This window comes from Durio zibethinus, chromosome 12 (assembly GCF_047325235.1).
Source record: "Durio zibethinus cultivar Kanyao isolate XHJ-2024 chromosome 12, ASM4732523v1, whole genome shotgun sequence".
Classification (NCBI taxonomy): Eukaryota; Viridiplantae; Streptophyta; class Magnoliopsida; order Malvales; family Malvaceae; genus Durio; species Durio zibethinus.
The window spans coordinates 25,050,116-25,074,434 of record NC_143173.1 but is presented as its reverse complement, the minus strand read 5'-3'; the positions used below and the strand labels follow the sequence as shown (position 1 = coordinate 25,074,434).

Below are 24,319 nucleotides of genomic sequence, written 5' to 3'. Positions count from 1 at the left end.
GATTTGCACTTTCAGATCACAGACTGGAAAAACGACTAATCTTAAAATACCAAAAAATTCATAAACATGGTTATATGGTGCTGACATCAGCGTTTTAGGTAAATATTCAATTTTTTGGCAGTTGCTAATAGCCATAGCAATGGTGTCCATTCATCTTAAGAATGTGAAGATAATGATCCAAAAAATTCCTGTTTAAAAGGACATTGACTTTGATGACTCCCATCTTTTCATCGGAAGCACCACGGAACAAGACTTTCCTCTCTCCTCCTCCTTACTAAACACAAAAAGTCTAAAACAACTCGCTTTTTGTGTGCGTTGTTTTTGCCTCTCGTTGTCAAAGTACCCGTTCATACTTGACATGAGTAACTTCTCTTCAAATAATTGAATCGATTTAGTTGGTTTTTATTTATTTTTATGCAAAATATTATGCTTTTTTTTTCCTTTTAATAAATTTTGGTTGGTCAGATGACTTTTGCCCCAGCTACAAAGTTGCCATGTACTGACTTTATCTATAGAATCGAATACCGTTCTTCCAAATCTCCAAGCATTTTGACGTCTTTTGGGGGCATTGTACTAATGGGTTTCTCTCAAAGTCCTTAAATTTGGGAGCTTTTTCAAGCATTTTGAGGCCTTTTGGGGGCATTGAACACCGTTCTTCCAAATCTCCAAGCATTTTGAGGTCTTTTGGGGGCATTGGACTAATGGGTTTCTCTCAAAATCTTTAAATTTGGCAGCTTTTTCAAGCTTAATAGCCAAATTTCTGCCTTTCCAACCAACAAAATTGAAGGTGAGCTCAAGACAATGTTCTTCATTTTTGGTTTATATTCAGATTTTTTATTTTTAGTTGTTATTTTGTTACGAAAATAAGGAACAAAATTCAATGTTTTTGGCGTTTGTTTTCTAGACTTGTGGATATGATCCAAAAGGCAGTGTTTGGAAATTGGGTCGCTTAGAAAAGTGATTATTTCTCTAAAACTGAAGATGTGGGATTCCTTGGAATTATTAGAATTTAGAACCTTTTTGGTTTTTTTTTTCTTTTGGCTTTTCACTATGATGATAGGGTTTTGGAAATTATAGGTTCTAAATTACTTTGTTAAATCCAGGTGGCTATGAACTCATCATTTTTCAAATCTCCATGAATAAAAATGTGAATTTAGCTATCCTTGAAAATTGTTGTTCATGGTATGTTTTTTCTTATTGGCATGTAAAAAAATCAACTTTTGAGTTACCTGGTCTTTTAACTCATAGCATCATAGTTATTCTTCTGCAGGAATAAGCTTTCTTATATTTAGCTCTTAACTTTGCAGGTTTTGTATGTAGTCTTTGTTTTGCTTCATCATATCTTTCTATCTCTTCCTAGCATCTGGATCTGCACTGTGGAATTAAGTGTGTTTAATTCTTTTGAGGGCCATGAAGTGTTTTATATTCCTCAATTGGTATAAAAAAGACGAACCAAAGACCCCCAAATCAGTTTCAACTCGGCCTATAAATTCAACATTCACTGATCGTGAAATAGGTCGGTCTGGGTCTGAATTAAACTCTCCGAATGTCTCAGGCAGGAACACTGGGACCCTGGGGAAGTCCTCTCTTCCTAGCATGTCTCAAAGACCTACCAATCTAAGAGCGTTCACAGTTGCTGAGCTTAAGTCTGCCACCAAGAATTTTAGCCGCTCTGTCATGCTTGGAGAGGGTGGATTTGGTTGTGTTTACCTGGGGATTATCAAGAGTCCTGATGATTCATCTCAAAAGATTGAAGTAGGAGTGAAACAGCTTGGTAAAAGGGGGATGCAGGCAAGGCTCCTCAACCTGACAACATATAGAAAGTTTCTCGTTCTGAATTAACTTGCCTTCTATTTATTTATCTTTTAAAATGTCATAGGTGGAGATGATTGATATTTTGAGCTGTTATAGTGTAGAACTTTTGATATCATATGCATACAAATCGATATGAATTCAATTTTCCGGCCTGGAACATTATTTTGTGCCTGTTAATAAAATTTAGCAGAACTAAATTCTCTAACAAATAACAGGTAGAGCTGGATGTTTTAATCATTCAATGAATTTGACTAAAGTACTAATCAAAACTGATTTTTCGTTACAGTGAGTAATGGTATTAAACAAAGATTAGGAAAAGTGTATATTTCTCCAGAAATCCCGATTGAATTTGCTCTGCTGCTGGTCCCCTCCCCCCCTTTCTATAGACTCTATTTAATGTTTATGATGCATACATGCAAAATACTGTCTAAGATGGCTCCTGTGACTTCTATAAACTTAGTATCCCACCTATTAATTGACAGGGGCACAAGGAGTGGGTGACAGAAGTAAATGTTCTTGGTGTGGTTGAGCATCCAAATCTTGTAAAGCTAGTGGGATACTGTGCTGAAGATGATGAAAGAGGAATCCAGAGGCTTTTGGTATATGAGTATATGCCCAATAGAAGTGTGGAAAACCATTTATCTGTCAGGTCAGAGACAATTCTTTCCTGGACAATGAGATTGAAAATAGCCCAAGATGCTGCTCGTGGGTTAGCATACCTACATGAAGGAATGGATTTCCAGGTATAATGCTATTAAGTTTCCATTTCAGATATTAATGGTTTTTCAACCTATTCCTTTCCAATGCACTCAGCATTTGCATGATATGCGCCGTCCTTTGACATTTTTTTCTTCTTTTAATTCTTTTTCCTGAAATCCCCTGCTAAGGAGAATTCACAGTTGCCACAACCAGTAGTAATTTTAAAGAAAACTTTTCCGGACAATTTTGTACAATACTAATCGAGGTTTTCTTTATTGTATTTGACTACAGATAATCTTCAGAGATTTTAAGTCTTCCAATATCCTTCTGGATGAGCAATGGAATGCAAAGCTATCAGACTTTGGATTAGCCAGGTTGGGCCCTTCGGAAGGATTAACTCATATCTCAACAGCGGTATGTTCAGGCAAAATGATCAATCTATTACTTGAAGTTTATCCCTTTAGTTGGTTTTTGTTTTTCGTTAGGTGTTTAGTGTTCTGTTTATGCTATCAAAATTGCTTGTTGGAGTTCATAGTAATATTTCCCTATCTATTCATCAATCTATTTACAATCATCAATCTATTTACAAACATCAAACTGATGGTCTTCAACAGGCTGTTGGAACAATGGGATATGCGGCTCCTGAATATATCCAGACCGGACGTCTGACATCCAAGATTGATGTGTGGAGCTATGGTGTCTTCCTCTATGAACTCATTACCGGTAGGAGCCCTTTAGACAAAAAACGTCCCAAGAATGAGCAAAATCTTTTGGCATGGATAAAACCATACCTATCTGATAAGAAGAAATTCCAGTTGATATTGGACCCCAGACTGAAAGGTAAATGCCAGCTCAAATCTGCTCAGAAACTTGCCATGGTGGCCAAACGATGCGTAGTCAGAAATCCAAAGTCACGCCCTAAGATGAGTGAGGTGTTAGAAATGGTGAACCAGATTGTGGAGGCATCAGCAGGATCTGGAAGTCCTGAACCACCATTGAAAACTTTGCCATCTGTGGAAAACTCCAGGGAAACCAAAAGCAAACATAAAGGAAGGATTATAGATTTAAGAAAGCGGTGAAAAGCTTGTTCGGACGTGGACTCCATAGCTGGTAACATGATAACAGCAGCTAACTTCCAGGTCTAAGTGAACCACAGCTGCGGCTTTTTCAGTTGGATAGATATAACTTGAACAATGCAATCAAACTTCCTATACAATTATACATGAGGATAATTGTCCCGAAATTCTTTCCTTTGTTTATACGTAAGGATAATTGTCCTGACTTTTTATCTCTAAAGATTTATTTTAATAAATAATTTTTTATACTATAATAATAATGATAAATAGAAAAAATTTAATTTTAATTTTGGTATAATATAAGTAAATTTGATAACTTTTGATATATTTTTTATAACAATGACAAATAATAATAAATTAATTTGTATTTTTTATAAGTAAAATTTATTAAGTTTTGATAAAATTTTGGAAATATGGTAACTTTTAATATTAAATCGATAACTTATGGAATAATTTTAGTAACCACTATTAAAAATTTTGATAATCTTTAACAAAATTTTGATAATAAAATTTTGATAACTTCTTAATGTAATTTTAATAACTTTTGGTAACTTATGATATATTTATGATAATTATTAGTAAAATTTGTATCATCATATATTTAATAATAGATTAGTTTAATTTTCGGATAAGGTAATTTTTTTTATATAATATTATTATTGTTTCATTTAAATTTATATTTTTTTTTACTAAATTTTATATTGAATAAGTTCATGGTAAATTTATTCTAGCCTCCAAAGAGAATATTTGTAGTTTTGTTTTTGCTAGTAATAAAAGTTTAATTCTTGACAACTTTATTATAAAAAATTTATTAATTATTAATAATTAAGTTATAATTGATTTAAAACTATTTTATTAGTAATTTATTACTAAATTATCAATAATATATTATTAAATTATCAATGATTTACTATTAAATTAACATTGAAGTATTAATAATTTATAAATAATTTATTACTAACTTATGAATGATTTATTATTAAATTATTAATAATTTATTATTAAATTGTTAATGATTTATTATAAAGTCCTATACAAACATACATACGGATAATCATCTTGAAATTATGGATGTTAATAATTTAATTTTAATGGAATTAACTAATCAAACCTATTTAATTCAGGTAATCAATGGATCAATAAGTTAATTTTAATCGGTTATCAAAAATGATTTTAAAAAAAAAATTGACTTTTGGTTAATTCAATTTTCAAACTGAATTAACTAAAATTTTAATCAAAATATAATAAAATTTATATATAAAACTAAAAATTTCATTTCAATGTTATTAGAGTTTTAAATTGATGCTTTGTTGTTTGAATATTTTTGTTTAATGATTTTATTTAATTTGTTTTACATATAAAAAATTAAAAATTAAAAATATAATTTAACTTAATATATTTTATTATTTGATTAATAAAAAAAATTACATTAATTTCAATAAATTAAAAATTTTAATTTTGTTAATAAAAATAAAATAATATAATTCAATCAATTCAATTTAAAATTACATAACTGACTGAATAAATTCCCGTATCTGAAATTCTCTTCTTTCTTCATACGTATAAAGGTGCTCTCTCCACATAGTGTGAAAAACTTTCAGACAGTAGCGCAAATTCTATGGGAAACCGTTGAACATTCTCATTTTGGTATAGGAGCTTAGCAATAGTGCTCGGAAGAGGTAGAATTTGGGTGTTGTGCCTGAAATGGGCTGTTTGGTGCCCATAAAAAATTTGGATAAAAACCATGAATATTGTGTAGGTAATTGCAGTTTTATGACTTGTTTCTTCATGCATGAAAATGGGTTATCCAAACGCCTTTTTATGCCTGAAAGAAAATCTAATTGAGAATTGTTTGTACGGATAGATTGTCCAATGTTTTCTAGATGATGATTGTTGTCCAATATACATACAGATTATATAAATGCTGTACTTTCCCGTCTCTCTATTCATGATGGCTAATCTCTTCTTCATCCTCTTCCACCTGCTGCTCCTACTCGACGTCCTCCGCCGCTGTCAGCTGCAACAGCAACGCTGTAAACGGCAAATGTTGATACCCATTTCTTCCTACAGCTGAATACTGAAGCCCCATTGGCTGGCACAAGTCCAATCGAAAACGCGGCGATGGCGCCGTCATTATATCCATCTCCGTCACTACGCCACCGCTACCAACCTCTACTGGGTGCATTTGACACGACACCGAAGGCGAAGAAGCTGGAGCTCTTGTGGGTCCGGCGGCACAGTTGATTTCATGGGATACAGGGACGGTCCCGGACCCGGTGGCAGCAATGATAGAGGGCTCGGCTTGACGGAGCAGCCACTCAATGGTCTCACCGTCGGAGTGGCGGCCGAGTTCTCTAGTTAGCTGGAAGATCCGGGCTTCGCAAAGGGACGGCATCCGCCCACGGCCCTTCACTTTGGTGTGACGGTCTTTAGAAAGCAAAGATACGCGTTTCCAAGTTGGGTCTTGGGAGTTGACTCGTTAGTGACCACTGAACTCATGTACGAGTTCTGGTGGTTTTAGATGGTGGTGGTGGTGAACTTGTGAAGAACCATTTCAGAGCCCATGAGGGTTAAGGTTAGGCTTAGGGTGACCCCAGGAAGAGGAAAGGAAAGCGTCATTTTAAAGATGATGGGTTGGGATTTATATTCACGCGATTATTTAGCTTACGTGTCGACCTGGGGATTCGATGTTTGTGACATGGGGCCCACTAGCAGGATTTTGGCGGTCCCCCTTCTGTAATTTGGGTGTGGATGGTAGGTCCCATTAATTATAACTTTATGAATGATCAAATAATCAGATCATTGGACACTTTAGTAATTCTATCCATGCGCAGTACTCATAAGAGCGGTTTTTTAACCGATTAAAACCGATATTGCGATTTGTTTATTTTGTCTTTCACAAAATTCATTTTTTTTTAATTTTAATGTATTTAATATTAAAATTAAATTTTTTTATAAAATTAAAATTTTGTGATTTTTAATGTTAAAATATTTAAAAAATCATAAAAATAATTTTTAAATATTAAAAAAATAAAAATTTTAGATATTAAGAATAAAAAGACATAATTTTAAAACATTTCAAAAAAATAAAAAAATGAAAATGAAAAGAGTATTTTTTTAAAAAAATTAACCTTCAAACAAATTTAATTTCAAATAATAAAATCAAAATTATATTTTTTACTAATTTTATATATAAAATTAAAAATATATAAATTTATTTATTTTATTTTAAATTAATCAAACCGACCGTAATTAAGGTATATCAATCATTTGAATTAAGAAAGTTCAATCATAGTTGCTTTGGTAACTAGCCTAATCATCACTACCAACAACCCACATGCTTGCCATCTTCTTTTTTGTCAAGATTGATGAAACTTTTTCTTTGCTGACTAAGCTTGTCCAGCTACTTATACAATTAACATATGTCTGTTGCTTGAATTGATTTTGACCGATTTGTTTCAATTGTTTCAGTAAATTAAATATGTTACTTGTTAACAATTTTCAAGTCGTTTGTCTTTGTCATTTCTCTAGTTTGGATTTTGGAACTCTTTCTTTTTATTTGAAGAGGGGATTTGAATCAATTTCTTTTTTTTTTTTAAAAAAAAACGAAGTTATAATATGAGAATAAAAGAAAAATATTACAAAAGTTGGATTTTGCCATTTTGTTTTTGTCTGCAGAGCGGTGTTCGGCTTCTTCTTTATCTACAATGTTAAAATCCTCTGAACATACATTCTCTATCAAGTAACAAACAAAAACAAGCACATAACGAGAAGAACAAACCAAACAATGTTTGAGGTTACATTGTAGAGAAGAACCATGGTTACATTTCCATCAATGGAAGCTGCAAGGAATTTGCTTTCTTCTCCTCCAACTTTTTCTACAAGAACCCAACTTAAGAATTCTGTCTTTTCATCGTCTTCTTCAGGTAACATTTACTTATATTATTGGAACATGTGTTCTGTTGTTTCTGATCATTTGTACAATACCCAATTTACATTGTAGCAAACAATAGTCTACTCGTTCAGTGCTCGATATTTCTTCCCGTTAAATTAACTTCCTTGGGAATTTTTTTTGAAGCTTTTTATTCCTTAAGGATATGTTTGTAATTATTGTTGGACTTGGAATTGGGAATTATTCACATGGTAGAACTGGAAACTTACTACTACTTCATTGGCCAATTTGCTTTCAAGTTAAATGCATAAATTCATCTCTTTTTGCTTGCAGTCTTTAAACTTTTTGATATATGATGTCGTTTATATATATTTATGAAACTTTCAGGTTCTTGATAAATTTGTGTATGTATATGGAGATACATAGATATATAGATGAGAAAACTGCCTATGTGTGGTTATGCATGAATGTATGTGTTTTGCTCTCAAGTGCATAGAGATAATGATATTAAGTTATGAATGACAATATATGTACAATTATGCAGTTCCGATGTTTCATGAGCAAGCTGCTCCTGCAGCAACTTCTATTCCGATTACTTCGGTAGCTAGGCATTTTCCTACATCAGTTCTCTCACAAGGTCTTTTAACAGCAGTTGCTCCATTGGCCTGATTTTAGGCAGTTGTACATGAACTGAATCTCATTTATTGCTTCCAGCATTAAATCCTTGTGACTGTTGTCCTTTCCCACCTTAATTACATCGTCATATATTGCTTTAATTTTCTTCATCACAGATTACCGCTCTTGGAATTAGGGAACATTCCTTGAATATGCAGTCTGTTGCAGCTGATACCAAGGAGATTATGGTTGTCGAACCAAGTAATATAGTTGCCCCTGCTAAGAAAGCTGAATTTGTCAGCATCTAAACGAGCTGCATCATTCGCTGAGGACCTCAAATTAGATCTTTATGATTCACTTCCTAATAGGTTACTTTCTATCTTGTCTTCTTGTTGCATTAGCGTTTTAGCCTTTTAGGTTAATCCATTGAGGACAATATCTAATGCCATTGCAGTTTGGGGTCTGCTAATTCCTCTACTTAATTTGCCAGTTGATGAGAAGGAAATAGTTACAGTTAGGTCAACAAGACGTTTAATGAGACAGTCTAAACAAGTCTTGACTGCTAAAGAAGAGTCTGAATTGATTATTCAAGTCAGGTGCCTTTCGCAATCCATCCTTTTTTTTGAAGCATGGAAATAGGGAACTTTTTTTTTGTTCCTGAAAGGTCTTATTCTTGGTGCCTGTAACACCTGTAGGATTTAATGAGATTAGTGAAGGTAAAGAGTAAGCTTCAATCTCAATTTAGGCGTGAACCAACCTTGGTTGAATGGGCTGAAGCCATGGATCTTAGTTGTTCGGCCTTGCAGGAAGAACTCCACTCCGGAAACAGAAGCCGGGAAAATTTGATCTATGCGAATTTGCGCATGGTGGTTCACATTGCTAAACAATATCAGGGCCGTCGTCTCAGCCTTCAGGATCTGCTGCAGGAAAGAAGTATGGGTCTTATGAAAAGTGTTGAGAAGTTCAAACCACAAGTCGGATGCCGAGTTGCCACCTATGCCTACCGGTGGATAAGGCAAACTATTACAAAGTCTATAATGCAACATTCCAGATCCATTCGTTTGCCGGTAATTTCAATTTCAATTCAAGTCAGGCACATGATTTGTTATATATTTGAGTCACCTTTCACCAGCAAAGAACCTACTTATTGTTCTATATAGCATCTTGAGCAAACTATTGGATCCAAAGAGATCATACATACAAGAAGGAAATCATTGTCCTTCCAAATATGAACTAGCAAGACGTGTTGGAAAAACAGTTGGGAAATTGGATAAGCTGCTATTCACAACAAGGATGCCACTTTCTATGCAACAACCTGTATGGGCGGACCAGGATACCACCTTTCAGGTAGCACACTCGTTCTAGCTTGATTCCCCTATGGCAACATGTAATTTCTTGATTAAAAATGTGAATGGCCAAAGACAGGCAAATTTTCGTGCTAATGGGGGTTTTTGAGGGAAGGGTGCCACTTATGTATACATTCTTTGTTCTTGTCATGCTTGCCGGAGGTAACACCGGACACCGGCATCGATATCCCAGATGTTAGTGTGGCAAAGCAACTAATGAGGCAGCATGTGCGCAACCTTCTAAGCGTTCTCAGTTCGAAAGAAAGGAGGGCTGAGATTTAGTATTGAAGAAAGTAAACAAAATTCTTTGTCTGGGATAGGAACCATGTTTGGAATATCCAAAGAAAGGGTGCCGCAGCTAGAGAGCTGGGCATCATACAAGCTCAAGCAATGCCTTACCAAACAAGGACTTGGTGCATATGTAGATTTGCTTGTTTAGATATAGAGACACAGACATTCATTTCAGATTTACCGATTTATCCTCCGGCCAGACTAAAATCTGTTGTTAAGCTTATGGCAGCTTATGAGTATGGGCTAAGCCTACAAGCAGGTTTCAATGCTCAACTTTGTAATCTAACAATGGTGCCTTATTTTTTTTTTTTTTTCTACTAATAATATATTAAATTGTACGCAAAGTGTTTTCTTGAAAGGAGACCTTCCAATTAGACACTCACACAATTACATGATATAAAAATAGATGAAAAAAATATATAAATAATTTTATTTAAAATTTTGATAAAAATCATATATAAATTTGATAAAAATAAAAAATAAAAATTTAACAAAAAAAATATTTTATATTTATAGTATTAATGTGAATTATAATACGATAATTTTTATATTTTATATATTTTATACCAAATAGATACGAAAATAAAAAAATCTCAAATTATGTAATTTAAAAATAATTTTGTTTTCAAACAAAACCCAACGATTTTTATTTTTATCTCAAATAAACATGTCAAACAAAAAAGGATTTTTTTTCTTTAAACCCAAAGTATAAAATTTAAATATTTCAGCAAAAAAAAAAAAAGGGTTTCAAAATAAAAAAGTGAAAACTAAACGACGTCGCTTGGAGGACTTAAAAAAGGTGACACATCTTCCGTCAGCAGCGAAACGAGCTCCGGTGAGTGGTGAGGTTAAAACAAGCTTTCATGTCAATTGTTAGAATTCAACACCATCAATGTCAACTCAAAAACTCTCACAAGTATTGGAGAAAGCCCTCTCTAGGAACTCCACTTCATTAAAAAACCAAAACAAAGCTGCAGAAATTACTCAAACCCTCATAAAATCTGGCCTTAAACCCTTTAAAACCAATCCATCTCTGCTCTCCAATCTCAACTCAAACATAATAAACCTCATTATTTCAAACCCAAATCTCCCTCTTCATTCATGTACCATCTTCTTCAACTTTTTAAAAACAAACTTCTCTCTTGCTTCCCAAAAACCCAATCTTAAAACCCATTTAACCTTCATTCTCAGATTGTATAAAGATGGAAAATTTAAAGAAATAAAAGAAGTATTGAAGTTTATTATCTTTGATGATAATCTTAGATACCCAGTTGAGGAAATGTTTTCTTTAGTTGGTTTTGAGTGTAATGACTCAAACTTTCTCCAAAAGTTTTGTGATTTCTTTTTCCGAGTTTGTGTGGATAACAAAATGTTTGAAGAGGCAAGTGGGGCTTTTGATTATATGGAGAGAATGGGTTTTAAGATTGATGAAGGGTCTTGCATTTTGTATTTGATTGCATTGAGGAAGTGTGGTAAAGGTGATTCCCTTCTGGGGTTTTTTAGGAGAATGATTGAGTCTGGTGTGGAAATTAGTGTTTATTCTATGACAATTGTGATTGATGGATTGTGTAATAGAGGGGAAGTTGAGAAAGGTAGAGAGTTGATGAATGAAATGGTCAGTAAAGGGGTAATGGCTAATGTTATTACTTATAATACAATTTTAAATGCATACGTTAAAAGGAAGGATTTTGAAGTTGTTAGTGAGGTTTTGACATTGATGGAGGAGGAGAAAGTGGAGTATAATGCTGCTACTTATACTGTTTTGATTGAGTATTTTGAATGTGTTGGTAAGCATGAAGAAGCTGAGAAGATGTTTGATGAAATGCGTGAGAGAAGGGTGGAAGCGGATGTTCATCTTTACACTTCTATGATTAGTTGGCAATGTAGAAGAAGGAATATTAAAAGAGCCTTTGCTTTGTTTGATCAGTTGAATGAGAAAGGACTTGTTCCGAATGCACATGTTTATGGGGCTTTAATTGATGGTCTCTGCAAGACTGGGCAGATGGAGGCAGCTCAGATGTTAGTGAATGATATGCAAAGTCAAGGAATTGTTGTCAATCAGGTGGTAGTTAATACACTTCTACATGGGTATTGCAAAAAGGGGATGATGGATGATGCTTTGAGGCTACTGGCTGTTATGGAGAAGAAAGGTTTTGAGCCTGATGTATTTACTTACAACATTATGGCTAGTGGGATGAGTAGATTGAAACGGCATGGGGAAGCAAAGAGATGGTTGTTCATGATGGTAGAAAAACAAGTGATTCCTAATGTAGTCAACTTCACCACTTTGATTCATATTCACTGCAAAGAAGGGAACATTGTTGAGGCAAAGAGGCTATTTCAACAGATGCAGAGAAGGGGAGAGAGGCCTAATACCATTACATACAATGCTCTCATTGATGGATATACCAAGAAAGGGGAAATGAAGGATGCTTATAAGCTAAGGAATGAGATGGAAGCCAAGGGGAGAATTCCAGACATATACACATACACGTCACTTGTGCATGGTGAATGTAATTATGGTAAGGTAGATGAGGCAATGAAACTGTTTAATGAAATGTGTCAAAAGGGTCTAGTTCCAAATGTAGTCACCTATACAGCAATAATTTCAGGGTTGTGTAAGGATGGGAGATCAGATGAAGCATTTAGATTGTACAATGAGATGATCAGTATGGGCCATATGCCTGATCAAAGAGTTTATAGCTCACTTGTGGGTAGCCTTTATACAACTGGGGTCAATAGTTCTGGTTGCAATTAATGTTTGCTTCAAACATAAATTGAATGATCCTTTACTCTGCTGCCCTTGTTTACTGGTATGTAGTTTAGACTTCATAATATGTTTCATAACATGGTCCGTACTTTATGTTTGCTTTGGGAGTTTATGTGAGTTTGCTGAGTCACAGCTTTTTGGAGATAGCTTTAGGCCTTGAAGCTTCAAAGGTTTCTTTCATTGGGGTCATCAAAGATGATAAAAGAAGTAGGTTTTTGCATAGCCTTATTGTAAATGGATAGGCTCCTCAAGTTCTTATATTGAAACACCCTGCTGTTGGTGGATTCATGACTCACTCTGGGTTGAATTCAGTATTGGAATCAGTGAGGTCAGGTATGCCACTCATTACATGGCGACTCTTTGCTGAGCAGTTTTATAATCAGAAATTTGTATTGACTCGGTTGAGAATTGGTATGGAAATAGGTGTTCAGAGTGGCATGGCATGGGAAGAGGAGGAGAAGATTGGCGTCTTGGTTAAGTGAAAGCAAGTTAAGGAGGTTGTAACTATGTTGAAGATGGGGTGAGGAGGTGGAAGGAATGAGGAAGAGAGTGAGTCAACACAGTGAGCTGGCCAAGGTAGACTGTAAGCAAAGGAGGATCTTCATACCTCATTACAGGCATTTTGACAGAGGACCTCTTGAAGCGGACGTGTGGAGATCAGCATCTAATTTACGAGATTGTTTTGATTCGAAAATTTTAAAGTTTTATCTTATAAAAAGTATCTCATAAATTTAATTTTAGATTTTTACATTTATATAATTTCATATCTTCACATTTTTTCAATAAATTTTACGGTTTTTGTCTCGTAATAAATGCTTTATAAGTTTAAGTATAAATTTATATATATATATATATAAATATATTATTGTATTTTTTTTTAATGTAAGACATGATAGAGCGAGAGAGGAGATTAGAAACACAAGCCTTAACTAATATAAAATCCGAGTTTAAAGTTGGTTGATCCAATTATTTTTAAAAAATAATATTTAAATTTTAATAGTTATAGTTTTTATTCTCGGGATGACTGTGGCCATGGCCCTCTGTACCAAAAAATGAAAAAAACTAATACAAAATCTTGCTTACTAGTTTTAACATAATTGTTGCTTTTCATTTTTTTTTTCAATCTAATTATAGATCGCATGGTAAGATGTTTAAAGTGTGTTTGGTTTGAAAAAATTTTAAAAATACCAATACTTATATTTTATTTATGCATCAAAAAGATATAAATCAAATGTAAAAAATTGTCATTGCTGTCCCAATCAATCATGCCCTTGCTACAAGTCAGAAGTTGTTTTCTTGTCGACAAATTTTGGTTTTTTCAATCAAAGCTTTTGAGAATTTTAACCAGATGAACATGTCAGAGCTGGAAGAGATCTGAAGCCTACCAATTGATTGTGACTAAACAAACCGTACGTTTCCTGGATGTGAACAGTAGAGGCATCTCTTTTTCATATTTTCTGAAGTCTTTTTTCCGTTGTGATTTTATAAGATTTTAAGCACCTATTTTCCTGTACGAAGTTCTAAAAGTAATATCACCTGTGAAGAACATGAAGAAGTACCCAACGTTGTTTTGCTGTCTTTGATGAGCAGATCATTCAGTAATTGATTTCTTCATTTGCACCAATAGAGTAGTTTCCTGCAGGATAAATCAAGTCCGGAATGGTTTTGTCTTAATTACTTAAAATGAAGAATAATTAATTTGCAGACACTGACAACCTGCTCTTAACGAGCACAATGACAGCAACCAATTACATAAGGGTAAAATAGTTTTTAACTCTATTAAAAATTGTCGACAAACATTCATAAGTATTTTTTATTTTTAAATCAAGTTGATATGTTAGGCCGATTTAATTTTACAAAATAACATCAATTTGATCACTTCACTAATTTATTTAATGGATCTTTTTAAGTATTAATTTATCATTTTTAAAATGAATAATCAACGTTTAGATTAATTTGATTTTTCAAATTATCTTGAACTTTAAAATTAATCTCTAGTAATCTAAATTGTCATGTCGTCCTGATAAAACTATTCAAATACCATTTCATCATCTTACTTTTTTTATTTTTCTTATATTTTCCTTGCTATTATTCTTCTTTGTCTATTTTTGATTTGAGCCTCAAAACACAAACATTAAACCACTCTAATCCTTTATCTTTAACAATTTTCTTTCTCTTTCTTTCTAATTTCAGGATTTTACTCTTATTAGCTTAGTTAGACACCAACAAATCTAAATTAAGAAATCCATGCAGAAATGAAACAAAGGTCATGAGCTCATCTTCAATCAAGTTTGAATGCACTTTTAAAAGGTGGAAAATCCTTCAAACCCCATGTCCCTGCTCTCTGATCACGGCATTAATTTTATTTGACATAAGCAACACAACCAGAGATCGAGTACAAATCTTGCATTCACTTTAGCAGCAATCGCCCATAGCTTGTCGTCTAGCCACATAAATTGGGAAAAGAAAATAAATAATACTACAATTTAAGGGTTGAGATTCTGAAATATTTCAGGTTCAAATATTGAAGTGTTCATGTACGTATAGGAATCCAAATCAACAAAAACTCGAGAAAGAAAATACAGAAAATGTAATTAAGAGCAAAGACATTATTATATAGAAATAGAAAAGCTAGAACATAAAAATCACGTCTATATCTATCTATTACATGAACACATTACCCCATTACTACCATTTATTTCATATGTATCATATGTAAGATGTAGATATGGTAAAGAGACCCAACATCTCATTTGGGGTTTGTTCATTATTTAAGGAAGCTGAAGAGATGAAATTGATTAATTAACAAAACAGTTCCTTTGCACTTTAAATATGCTGCTTTATGAAATTAAAGATATATATATATATATATGTATATATGTAAGGGTTGGCAAAAAAAAAAATTGTATAGAGAATCCATAATTTAGATTAAGATGTGCCATTTAATAAGTTTGAGATTCAAATTTCAACATCTGTAATTCTTTTTCCTATTCTAATTCTTTCTCCTATTCTAAGACTGCAGCATTCTTTATAATATATATATATATATATATATATATGTATGTATGTATAGAAAGGGAAATCAATAATGAATTAATTTGAGACAATTGATGTTCGAAGGTAGATGGCTTATAAATAATATATAAACCTTGTATGCATATATAAAATTAACCATAAAATGTTCAAAAGCATAACATATAATCGAACCAAAATGAACAAGTGTATAGTTGAGAAAGTAGAAGATAATTAAGAATACCTAAACAGCACTGAGAAGAAAAAGATGATGTATGGTTGGTTATAGTTCTTCCATCCTTCCATCTTAAGTCGGCAGAATTTATTTTAACTTTCAATGGAAACATATTTGAATGATAAGATATTTGTGAAGAAATAGTTGATTTACTTGTACTAATACTACTCTATATGCAGCAATTTTGAACAAGTCTTGAGATTTGGATGGTTAAAAGTAAGGGCATGTGATCACCTGGAATATCAATTAATTTGAGTTACAATGAGCATTCGGTTGTAAAGCATGGAAGCAACTATAGAAGGATGCCCATGAACAGCATGATTGACAAGCAGACAGGAACATCAATAAAAATTTGCTGTGCTGCAACAGATCAGAGATCAGACCAGAATGGTTTGCCCCACTCGCAGTATTACCAAGGACAACATTGATGGCATGATTATAGTGAAAAAAAGGGTTTGTAGAAACAGAAAACTGAACATTGTATAAAAAAATGTTAATAAACTGAGAATAAAAAAGTTACTAATTAGAAAATCAACCCTCAAAACTACTAACCATGAGATTAGTGTACCTATGAATTTAAGATTTTTCATCACTTTGTTTTGATGCTTATAAGAGAAAGGTTTATAATTCACAATTGAATCGCGTAATTTGTACTTCGAATATGTTTCCATTTCACATTTAATCGATTAAACCGATTATCCTAAACTCTCTTTATTATCGATAGAATATTTCATTATTGACAAAAGATTTTAGTGACTTCAAAATTTTCGAAAATTGATTAAAATTATAAGCAGTCGACATATACTATTCAGTGAGTAAAAGGAAAGCCTTCTCACCTTATCATTTGTCATATACGATGAATCCGATCTCCATGATGCCAAGCTCCAAGTGATTCATCCATCTGCTAGCTAGCAATTCAAAAGAACATAAATCCTGAGCTAACAATCAAAAAGAAAGAAACAGACTGGGAGTAGGATTAGATAATTTAGATCCAAATTAGCATTTTAATTTCTTGGTAATGGGAGAGAAATCATCACCATTTTGGGATGGAAGGGCAGTAACCGATCGATCACAGTTGTCCTTGTAGCCATTCATTGCCAATGCAGCATCATCAGGATTCTCAGGCCCAAACTATACATATATATACCTTTATATATACACGTTGCATGTGAATCTTGATGATGCTACATTTGCAAACAATGACTGCTTTCCACCATTTGAACAAACAAATTAACCAACCACTTAAAAAAAATTCAGCTAACAAGTTTTCTAGAGATTGGAAATATCATCAATTCCTTATGTAAAGCACTAAAAGCAGCAGCCAGGCAACTATAGTATAAAGCTGCATGGGATAGATCCTAGGATCTAGAAGAGTAAACCCTGGAAGAGAAACCCTAATTTAATCAAACAAAATGATTGAATTCAAGCGATAATTAAAAAACACTTACAAATATGTGCATCATCAGTTTTAGACATCTACAGAGATGAAAACCTATGAGATTGCAAATGAAAAGATCAGAAAAAGAACTGGGTGTTGACTGTTATGAAGTAGAAATAGCAAAGCAAGCATAATGAAATTAAGGAAAAAGGAAAGATCAATATACTAAATTGGGCAAACAGTTTTCTGGTTTTCATTTATCAAGAAAAACTGAGTTAATATCTATAGCTTCTTTCTGTGGGCGTGTGAAAGGGAGACCGTGAATGAAGTGAACCTAGACCAACATTATTGGACCCTGAACAGGAATGTAAGCTACGGTTCATATCGTGTCCCAATAGAAACTTGCCTTGTCAATAAAGCAATTACTGTAAAACCGCAATAGTTAATATCCCACTCTTCACAAATTTCTTAATAACCTGTCAGATTAATTTATGCTTTATACAACTTGTCACTTGCTTGAATGGAATTAGGTTTGATTGGATGCATAAGAAGAGGATTTCTATCATAACGTGATCGAATGTCCTTTTATGATTGAACTCCAATTAAAATCTTGCAATCATAAATCTAAATTAAACCTTAAAACGACCTTTTCAACTTACTTGGATAAATTCAATCAAATTCATGGTTATATTTTGAAGCTAACATAATTTCTTAAAAAAAAATTAGTTAAACAATATGATTAGATGAAATGTGAAATAGATGTAAAATTTTTGTGTAATTTTTTATTTTTTGAGCTTAATTAATATTTTTTCATAAAAAAACAAAATAATTAAATTAGTAAAAGGGTAAATTAAATGTAGTACATAAGAAGGAGGCCATGTCCAGCCAGCTAGGGCCAAACTGTACTGATGTGGTATCTGAAGTTTTCTCATTTTTATTTTGGGGAAGCCGAAGGTGGGGGCTCTCTGCCTCTAAATAATTGATGATTAAAGAGATCCGGCAATCCTTCTTGCTGTACTATGTCTAGTACTTGCAAGGGGTGGCAATGCGTCGGCTAGCTTGAGTTGATTGCCAACAACCAAAACAATACAACTTCCTTTCCCTTTTTATTTCTTTTGTACAATCATCAAATAGCAAAAGAAGCAAACTGCCATGAACCAATTTAACACTGATCAATGGTGGGGTTATTTTCCATGACATAATGTTCGAGTTTTATTAATTACTTGTTTTCATTGTCACGTTATCAGGTAAAATGAACTTCAAATTTAGCTTAGTTCATGTCATTATTTAAAAAAAAAAAAATTTTAAAATTCAAATCTCAATTTTTTTTTTTTTTTTTAAGTTGTGATCTTTCTATAAAATAGAGAAAAAATTCCAGTTAGCATCATATATATCTTTGAGCTTTAGACAGGTTTTTCTTTGAGAATGAGGTGATCTGATTTTGCTGCAAGAGTCTCCTCTCTTTTTGTTAGCTCTTTTCCAAGCATTGATATATATATATATATATATATATATATATATATATATTGAAGAGATAAGCATTGATATTTCATAATCATAAATAAATATTGCGTAATGGATAAACCATTTATGTACAACCATTTGTTATATGAACTATCTATATTCAACAGTTTGATTTTTTTTTTTTTAAATGTTGATAAAATTATTATTTATTATATTGATATCGTTTTTGAATTGTAAAATTGTAAGTGATAAAACTCAACAAAGTAACATTATTTTGTGTAAATAATCTTTTCACCGAGTGGTTAAAAGAAGAATTCGAGTTCAAGCAACTCCAACCCTCACTTATAATGTTGAAAAAAAAAACATTGCTTTTGTATAAATGTCAAATATATTTTATAATAATTATTATTAGAGAGAAATTTTCATAGATTTAATCCAACGTCTTTATCAAGTATAATTTGTTTTATAAAATCAAAATTTAAAAGACCACATGCGAAAGCCAAGCAATGATGATTTTTATTTTTGAATTTTCAAAAAGAAATCTTAATGAATTAAAGAAAAATCACACTAAATTTTTTTTTTTTTTAAATCGAGGCTAACTTGCCTTTCCCCATTGACAATATGGCCCAAACATAGGTTGTTTCCTTTGGTGCCAAGTAGATTGAGCCAAGTATATTTGAAGCCCATAATTGGGCCACAATGGCCGATTGAAGAAGAGATTTGGATTTGGTGATAAAATTAGGGCTTATAAACAAACCCCCTAATAGAAAAACCTCTTAGGGCACGCGAAAGGGTAAGTATAATGTTTATAACAAGTTCTTGTCTCTGTCAGCCAGACATGCAAAAGATATATTCATGTTTTGAATAGGCAGCTGCAGGCCAGTTAGAGAAAATATACTTGGCTAATAAGACAGAAAAGGATTGAGGTTTTTATACCATTCCAAAATTTCAATTGCATAAGAAAATGTCAGTGAAATCATATATTTTTTTTATATGAATTGAGTTAATAATAAAAGAGCCTGAACCAATGGCTTTGTTACAATGGAACAAATTTAGCTTTTGGAACCTCCAACAATTTGTTTTCAAAATCAAGTGTAGCCTTATATAAACACCAATGCCAGCCAAAAATTCTAAAAGTTAACCCTGCAACTTCAATACCATAAGAATTCAAGTTAATTATCTTGTTTTTTCTTGTTTTGGGGAGAACTTAGAAGATCAAAACTATGACTGAAACAGAGAACAAGCCAGGAAGCTCCACGCATGGAGTTTCAGCAGAAGAACTAGCCTTTGCTTTCTCAGTCACTTCCACCATGATCCCAACAGACCTTACTTCAAAATTTGCACTGCCTGTCGATTCTGAACATAAAGCTAAAGTCTTCAACCTTCTGTCATTTGCCAAACCCCATATGGTCACCTTCCATCTCTTTTGGCTCTCTTTCTTCACTTGCTTCATCTCCACATTTGCAGCAGCTACTCTTATTCCTATCTATCATACGAGATAACCTCAACCTTAGAAAAAGCGATATTGGCAACGCTGGCATAGCTTCCATTTCTGGCAGCATCTTCTCTGGGCTTGTAGTGGAGCAGTATGTGACCTATTAGGACCGCGTTATGTTGTGCTTTCTTTATCATGTTGTCTGTCCCAACCTTGTTTTTTTATGCCATTTGTTTCGTCTGCTGGAGGCTATATAGCTGTTGTTTGGCTTCTCCCTGCAACATTTGTGTCGTCTTGTCAATGTTGGATGAGTACCATGTTTAATGGAAAGATCATTGGCCTCGTCAATGGGAATGCAGCTGTGTGGGAAACATGAGGTGATGTAATGCTACTCAGCTTCTGATGCCATGCCATCATATTTTAATTTACCATTTTTCTGGGCAATTGGGGAATTAACTTGTCAGTTACAGTACTGGTTTTACAAATTGATAGTGGGCTAAAACCTATGCTACACTATTGTTAATACACATTGCATTTCTTTGGTCAGGTGCAATAGTACGCCAACAGAAACTACAGAACATGGATTCTTCTCTAGTCCAGGAGATGTGTATAAACCACCAGGGAAATCGTTTAAGCTATTTGGTTTGGGTCTTGTGAGCTTGCCAAAACCCATCAGTTCATCGGCTCGAAACTGCATTGTTAATGCGATAAATAAACTCAGGGACAGGGTTTCCCTTGGGCAAATTCCACTAACTTATGGTAAAAGAATTTTGAAAAAGAGAATTGCTTCAATAAAATTTCACAACTCAATGTTTATGATTAGGGGTGGAAAAAAGTTTTAAAAATAAAAAATCCAATTGAAATTGTAGTAGTTGATTTGGTTTAGATTTTTTTTATTTGATTTGAATTAAATTTGAATATTAAATATATATATATATATTAATTCAGATCAAATTTTGTATCGAGATATGAAAAATTAAAAAAATCGAATTGAACTAAATTATATATTTTTATTAGATTTTATATATTTTTAAATTTTTATAAAATAAAATTAATTATTTTATATATAAATCTATTTAAATATATTAAAAATCTTATTAAAATAATATATAAAAATAAAAAAATTTTAAAAATTAATAAACTGAATTAAATTAATAAAATTTGATTTGAATAAAATCAATTTAAAAAAAATTGATTCAAATTTAAACGAATTTTAAAAATTTATAATATTATATATTATTTAAAAAAATCAATTCAAATCTAAATCAAATTTTAAAAATTTATAATTTTATATATTATTTAAAAAAATAAAATCAAATTTAATATCTAAATCGTTATCACTTTTATTTATGATCACAAATTATTAAACCATTGAATCAGAACGACATTGGTAAAACGTCTTGTGTCAATGATGAGCCAACCAATGAGGAATTTTTTTCCAATCTTTTCACCATTGGATGCATGGATTTAACTGATCCATGAATCTATACAAAAGTACTTGTCATTTGAGATTAAACAAAATAAAATAAGGAAAAACTAGTAGGAAATAGAAACTGTACGCTCTCGTACAGGCTCAACGGCTGTAGCAAAAGATTAGAATAAAAAAAAAACAACTGCAATGATGATATGATAACATTTTAGGTGGTAAATCATGGAAGATGGCGACCCATCAATTAAAAGGTTTTCCTAAGACCCAAGACACTAAATGAAACTGGCTTTGCACATGGCAGGCCCCATATACAGGATCTCTGGCTCTTGACTTTCTTCTTCTTTCGATCGTACAATACACTCAGCATCTATCATTAACATTGGCCGTAACTAGGGTGGGCAAAATCACCCGAACCCGTCGGGTTTCGACCCGACCCGACCCCTTAGGGTCGGTTTTTTTTTTTGAAAATCGGGTATCGGGTCGGGTCGGGTCGGGTAGAGTCAAAAAAATTTCGGGGTCGGGTCGGGGTCGGGTTTTAAGCAAACCCGACCCTACCCGACCCGATATATATAAAAAATTTATTTTTTTAATTATTTTTTAAATTTTACATTTAATTATATATATTTTTATATATATTTAATTTTATATTTATATTTAAAATAATATTTTATTAATTTCGGGTCGGGTCGGGTCGGGTTCGGGTATTAAAAATAAAAAAATTTTCGGGTCGGGTACGGGTACGGGTATTGTATATTTAAAATCGGGTCGGGTTCGGGGCGAGCAAAAACCCGCCCCGACCCGACCCGTTGCCATCCCTGGCCGTAACCTGTATCATTGGTATATTTAAGATTTTTTTTGGTATTTATTTATAATATATATAATTATTTATATATAATAATTTTATTGACGAAAAAAATATTTAGAATAAATTTTTTTCAAATTTTTTATTTTTTAACTTTTAAAATATCCCAAAAATTTTTTTAAAGTATCCAAAGAATTTTTTTTTTTAATTTTTGTTATTTTACCATTCTTGGACACCATCTCACCAAAGATGCACTGCCAGTGGCCTGAATGCATTGCCTCAAATCCCCTTTAACTGCTGTTGGCTTCTTCTCAGCTTTAAGGCTTTAGCCTGTCTGTCCCCCAATTGTTTGTACCACTTATCATTTTCACAGTATAAAATCCGTCTTACAATTTCAAATTTTACTGCTTTTTTTCCTTTATAAAGTTGAAGTGACTGAACCCGAAGCTTATTCAATATAATCGTATAATCATTATTAAAAGATAATATTTAACAAGTTGTAGTTGCATACGACTGTGATTAGTTATTTATTTTGACAAGCAAATGAATGGGACAGACATTCCACCACCAATGAAAAGCATGACAGGAAGAAGACATCTTCCCTACTGTTGCTCAAGCATGTTTACTTGAAAGCAATTCCAAACTTTAGCAAACGCTACCACTTTCTTTCCAATTGGTTGCCCTGCCCCCCCTCCCTGGTTCTTAGGGAGAATGATGCTTGCAACTTAGCAGAAAATAATGAAGGCATCTCACCACAGTTCTGAATTTACACTGTTTAGAGTGTATTATTGTTGGCATGGCTTGGTCTTGTGGCATTCAGATTTAGCCTTTTCTTCTTTTCCTTTGCTTTTCTCTGTACCAAATGAACAGTTGTTTATTAAATGTTCAATTAAAAAACTTGAGATTTAATACATAATTACTGTATTAGTTTCCAAAGTAAAAACATTTATAGAATCAAGTAGAAGCATATCATCTGCAATCATTGTAACATCTAAAATCGGATAAGAAATATGCTCTAGTAACAGTTGAGGTGAATTTGGCAGGAACACTGATACTGGTCCTTACTGTATATATATTTTTTCTCTCTCATATGCTGCTGTGCTCTATCCTCCCTGACAGCTAGTGGGTTACAGTGGCTACAGTCTATACCTTATTTAGAGGAGCCCAACCCAGAATCAAATCATAACACCCTTAATTCAAAAAGTCTCTCTCCCTTTCTATATAAATAACACTTCAAGCTCATTCAACCTCTATCCTTTCATATTTACATCTTCTATTACTAGTAGCAGTGCCAGTAAGAACAACACTAGACAGGGCTCAAGCAAGAAAAAAAGCTTACTCATTTTCATATGGAAGGCAAAGAAAAGGACACAAGATTTATTAGTAACAAGCACGCCTGTGAGCCTTGCAGATCTTTTGGTGGAAAGTGCAGCCATTTGGTTAAGAAACAACGAGCCAAATTCTACATCCTCCGTCGTTGCATAGCAATGCTTGTCTGCTGGCGTGAACGAGGCGAGCCTTGAAAAGGCCAGCTTGGGTTTATCGTCTCTACTTGTATAGGAGAGTGTAATTAAAAGAAGTATTTTTGATTAATACTAGTAGTTCATTTGTCTAGCCTTCTACTAATAAAATTTTAGACCTGTTTAGGTTTTGGATATTCCTTAGGTGATGTCCTTTTTTCTCTTAATCTTCTTGTTGAGAAATGGGAAACTGTTAATTTCTTGAGTCCATGTAACTGTAGCAATGGTTGCTCTTCTTCTTTCCTTTTGTTGCTCCTTTTACTTTCATCTTGCTTTGCTTTTCTTGGAATGCTGTGAAGTTCAAACTTGTTTTTTTAGCTGTCAAAGTGATTGATTGGACTGAAGGAAAATCTGGGATGTCATCAAATTCTCTTAAAGAGTTAGTTTAGTTATGCAATAGCATATCCATTTCTCATTGGTGGAAGAATGAAATTCCCTTTTTTTTTTAATTTTCCTGGCTGATACTTTCACTGTTTCGCATATACATGTTTTCTTCATTCTTTCTATTCCTTATCTTTCTTAGCTATCTATTTCAGGTCT

General features: G+C 33.0%; 1 protein-coding gene and 5 pseudogenes across 2 annotated transcripts; 5 read left to right on the top strand and 1 right to left on the bottom strand.

Moving 5' to 3' along the window:
- The first annotated feature begins 649 nt into the window (after positions 1–649).
- LOC111297226 (serine/threonine-protein kinase PCRK1-like) lies at positions 650–3,776 on the top strand (annotated as a pseudogene). Its single transcript, XR_016326183.1, has 5 exons — positions 650–787; positions 1,308–1,791; positions 2,298–2,558; positions 2,806–2,928; positions 3,129–3,776. The product of XR_016326183.1 is annotated as a serine/threonine-protein kinase PCRK1-like (transcript).
- A 1,295-nt stretch (positions 3,777–5,071) lies between these two features.
- On the bottom strand, positions 5,072–6,433 carry LOC111297227 (transcription factor TCP11 pseudogene; annotated as a pseudogene).
- A 782-nt stretch (positions 6,434–7,215) lies between these two features.
- Positions 7,216–10,023, top strand: LOC111297822 (RNA polymerase sigma factor sigF, chloroplastic-like; annotated as a pseudogene).
- Positions 10,024–10,551: 528 nt separating this feature from the next.
- LOC111296501 (Pentatricopeptide repeat (PPR-like) superfamily protein) lies at positions 10,552–13,317 on the top strand. The gene is made up of 2 exons (XM_089741389.1): positions 10,552–12,837; positions 12,928–13,317. The coding sequence occupies exon 1, from the start codon at positions 10,627–10,629 to the stop codon at positions 12,490–12,492; it is 1,866 nt and encodes a 621-aa protein (XP_089597515.1). The 5' UTR covers positions 10,552–10,626; the 3' UTR covers positions 12,493–12,837; positions 12,928–13,317.
- A 6,379-nt stretch (positions 13,318–19,696) lies between these two features.
- On the top strand, positions 19,697–20,756 carry LOC149515918 (high affinity nitrate transporter 2.4 pseudogene; annotated as a pseudogene).
- Positions 20,757–23,473: 2,717 nt separating this feature from the next.
- On the top strand, positions 23,474–24,319 carry LOC149515917 (small polypeptide DEVIL 16 pseudogene; annotated as a pseudogene).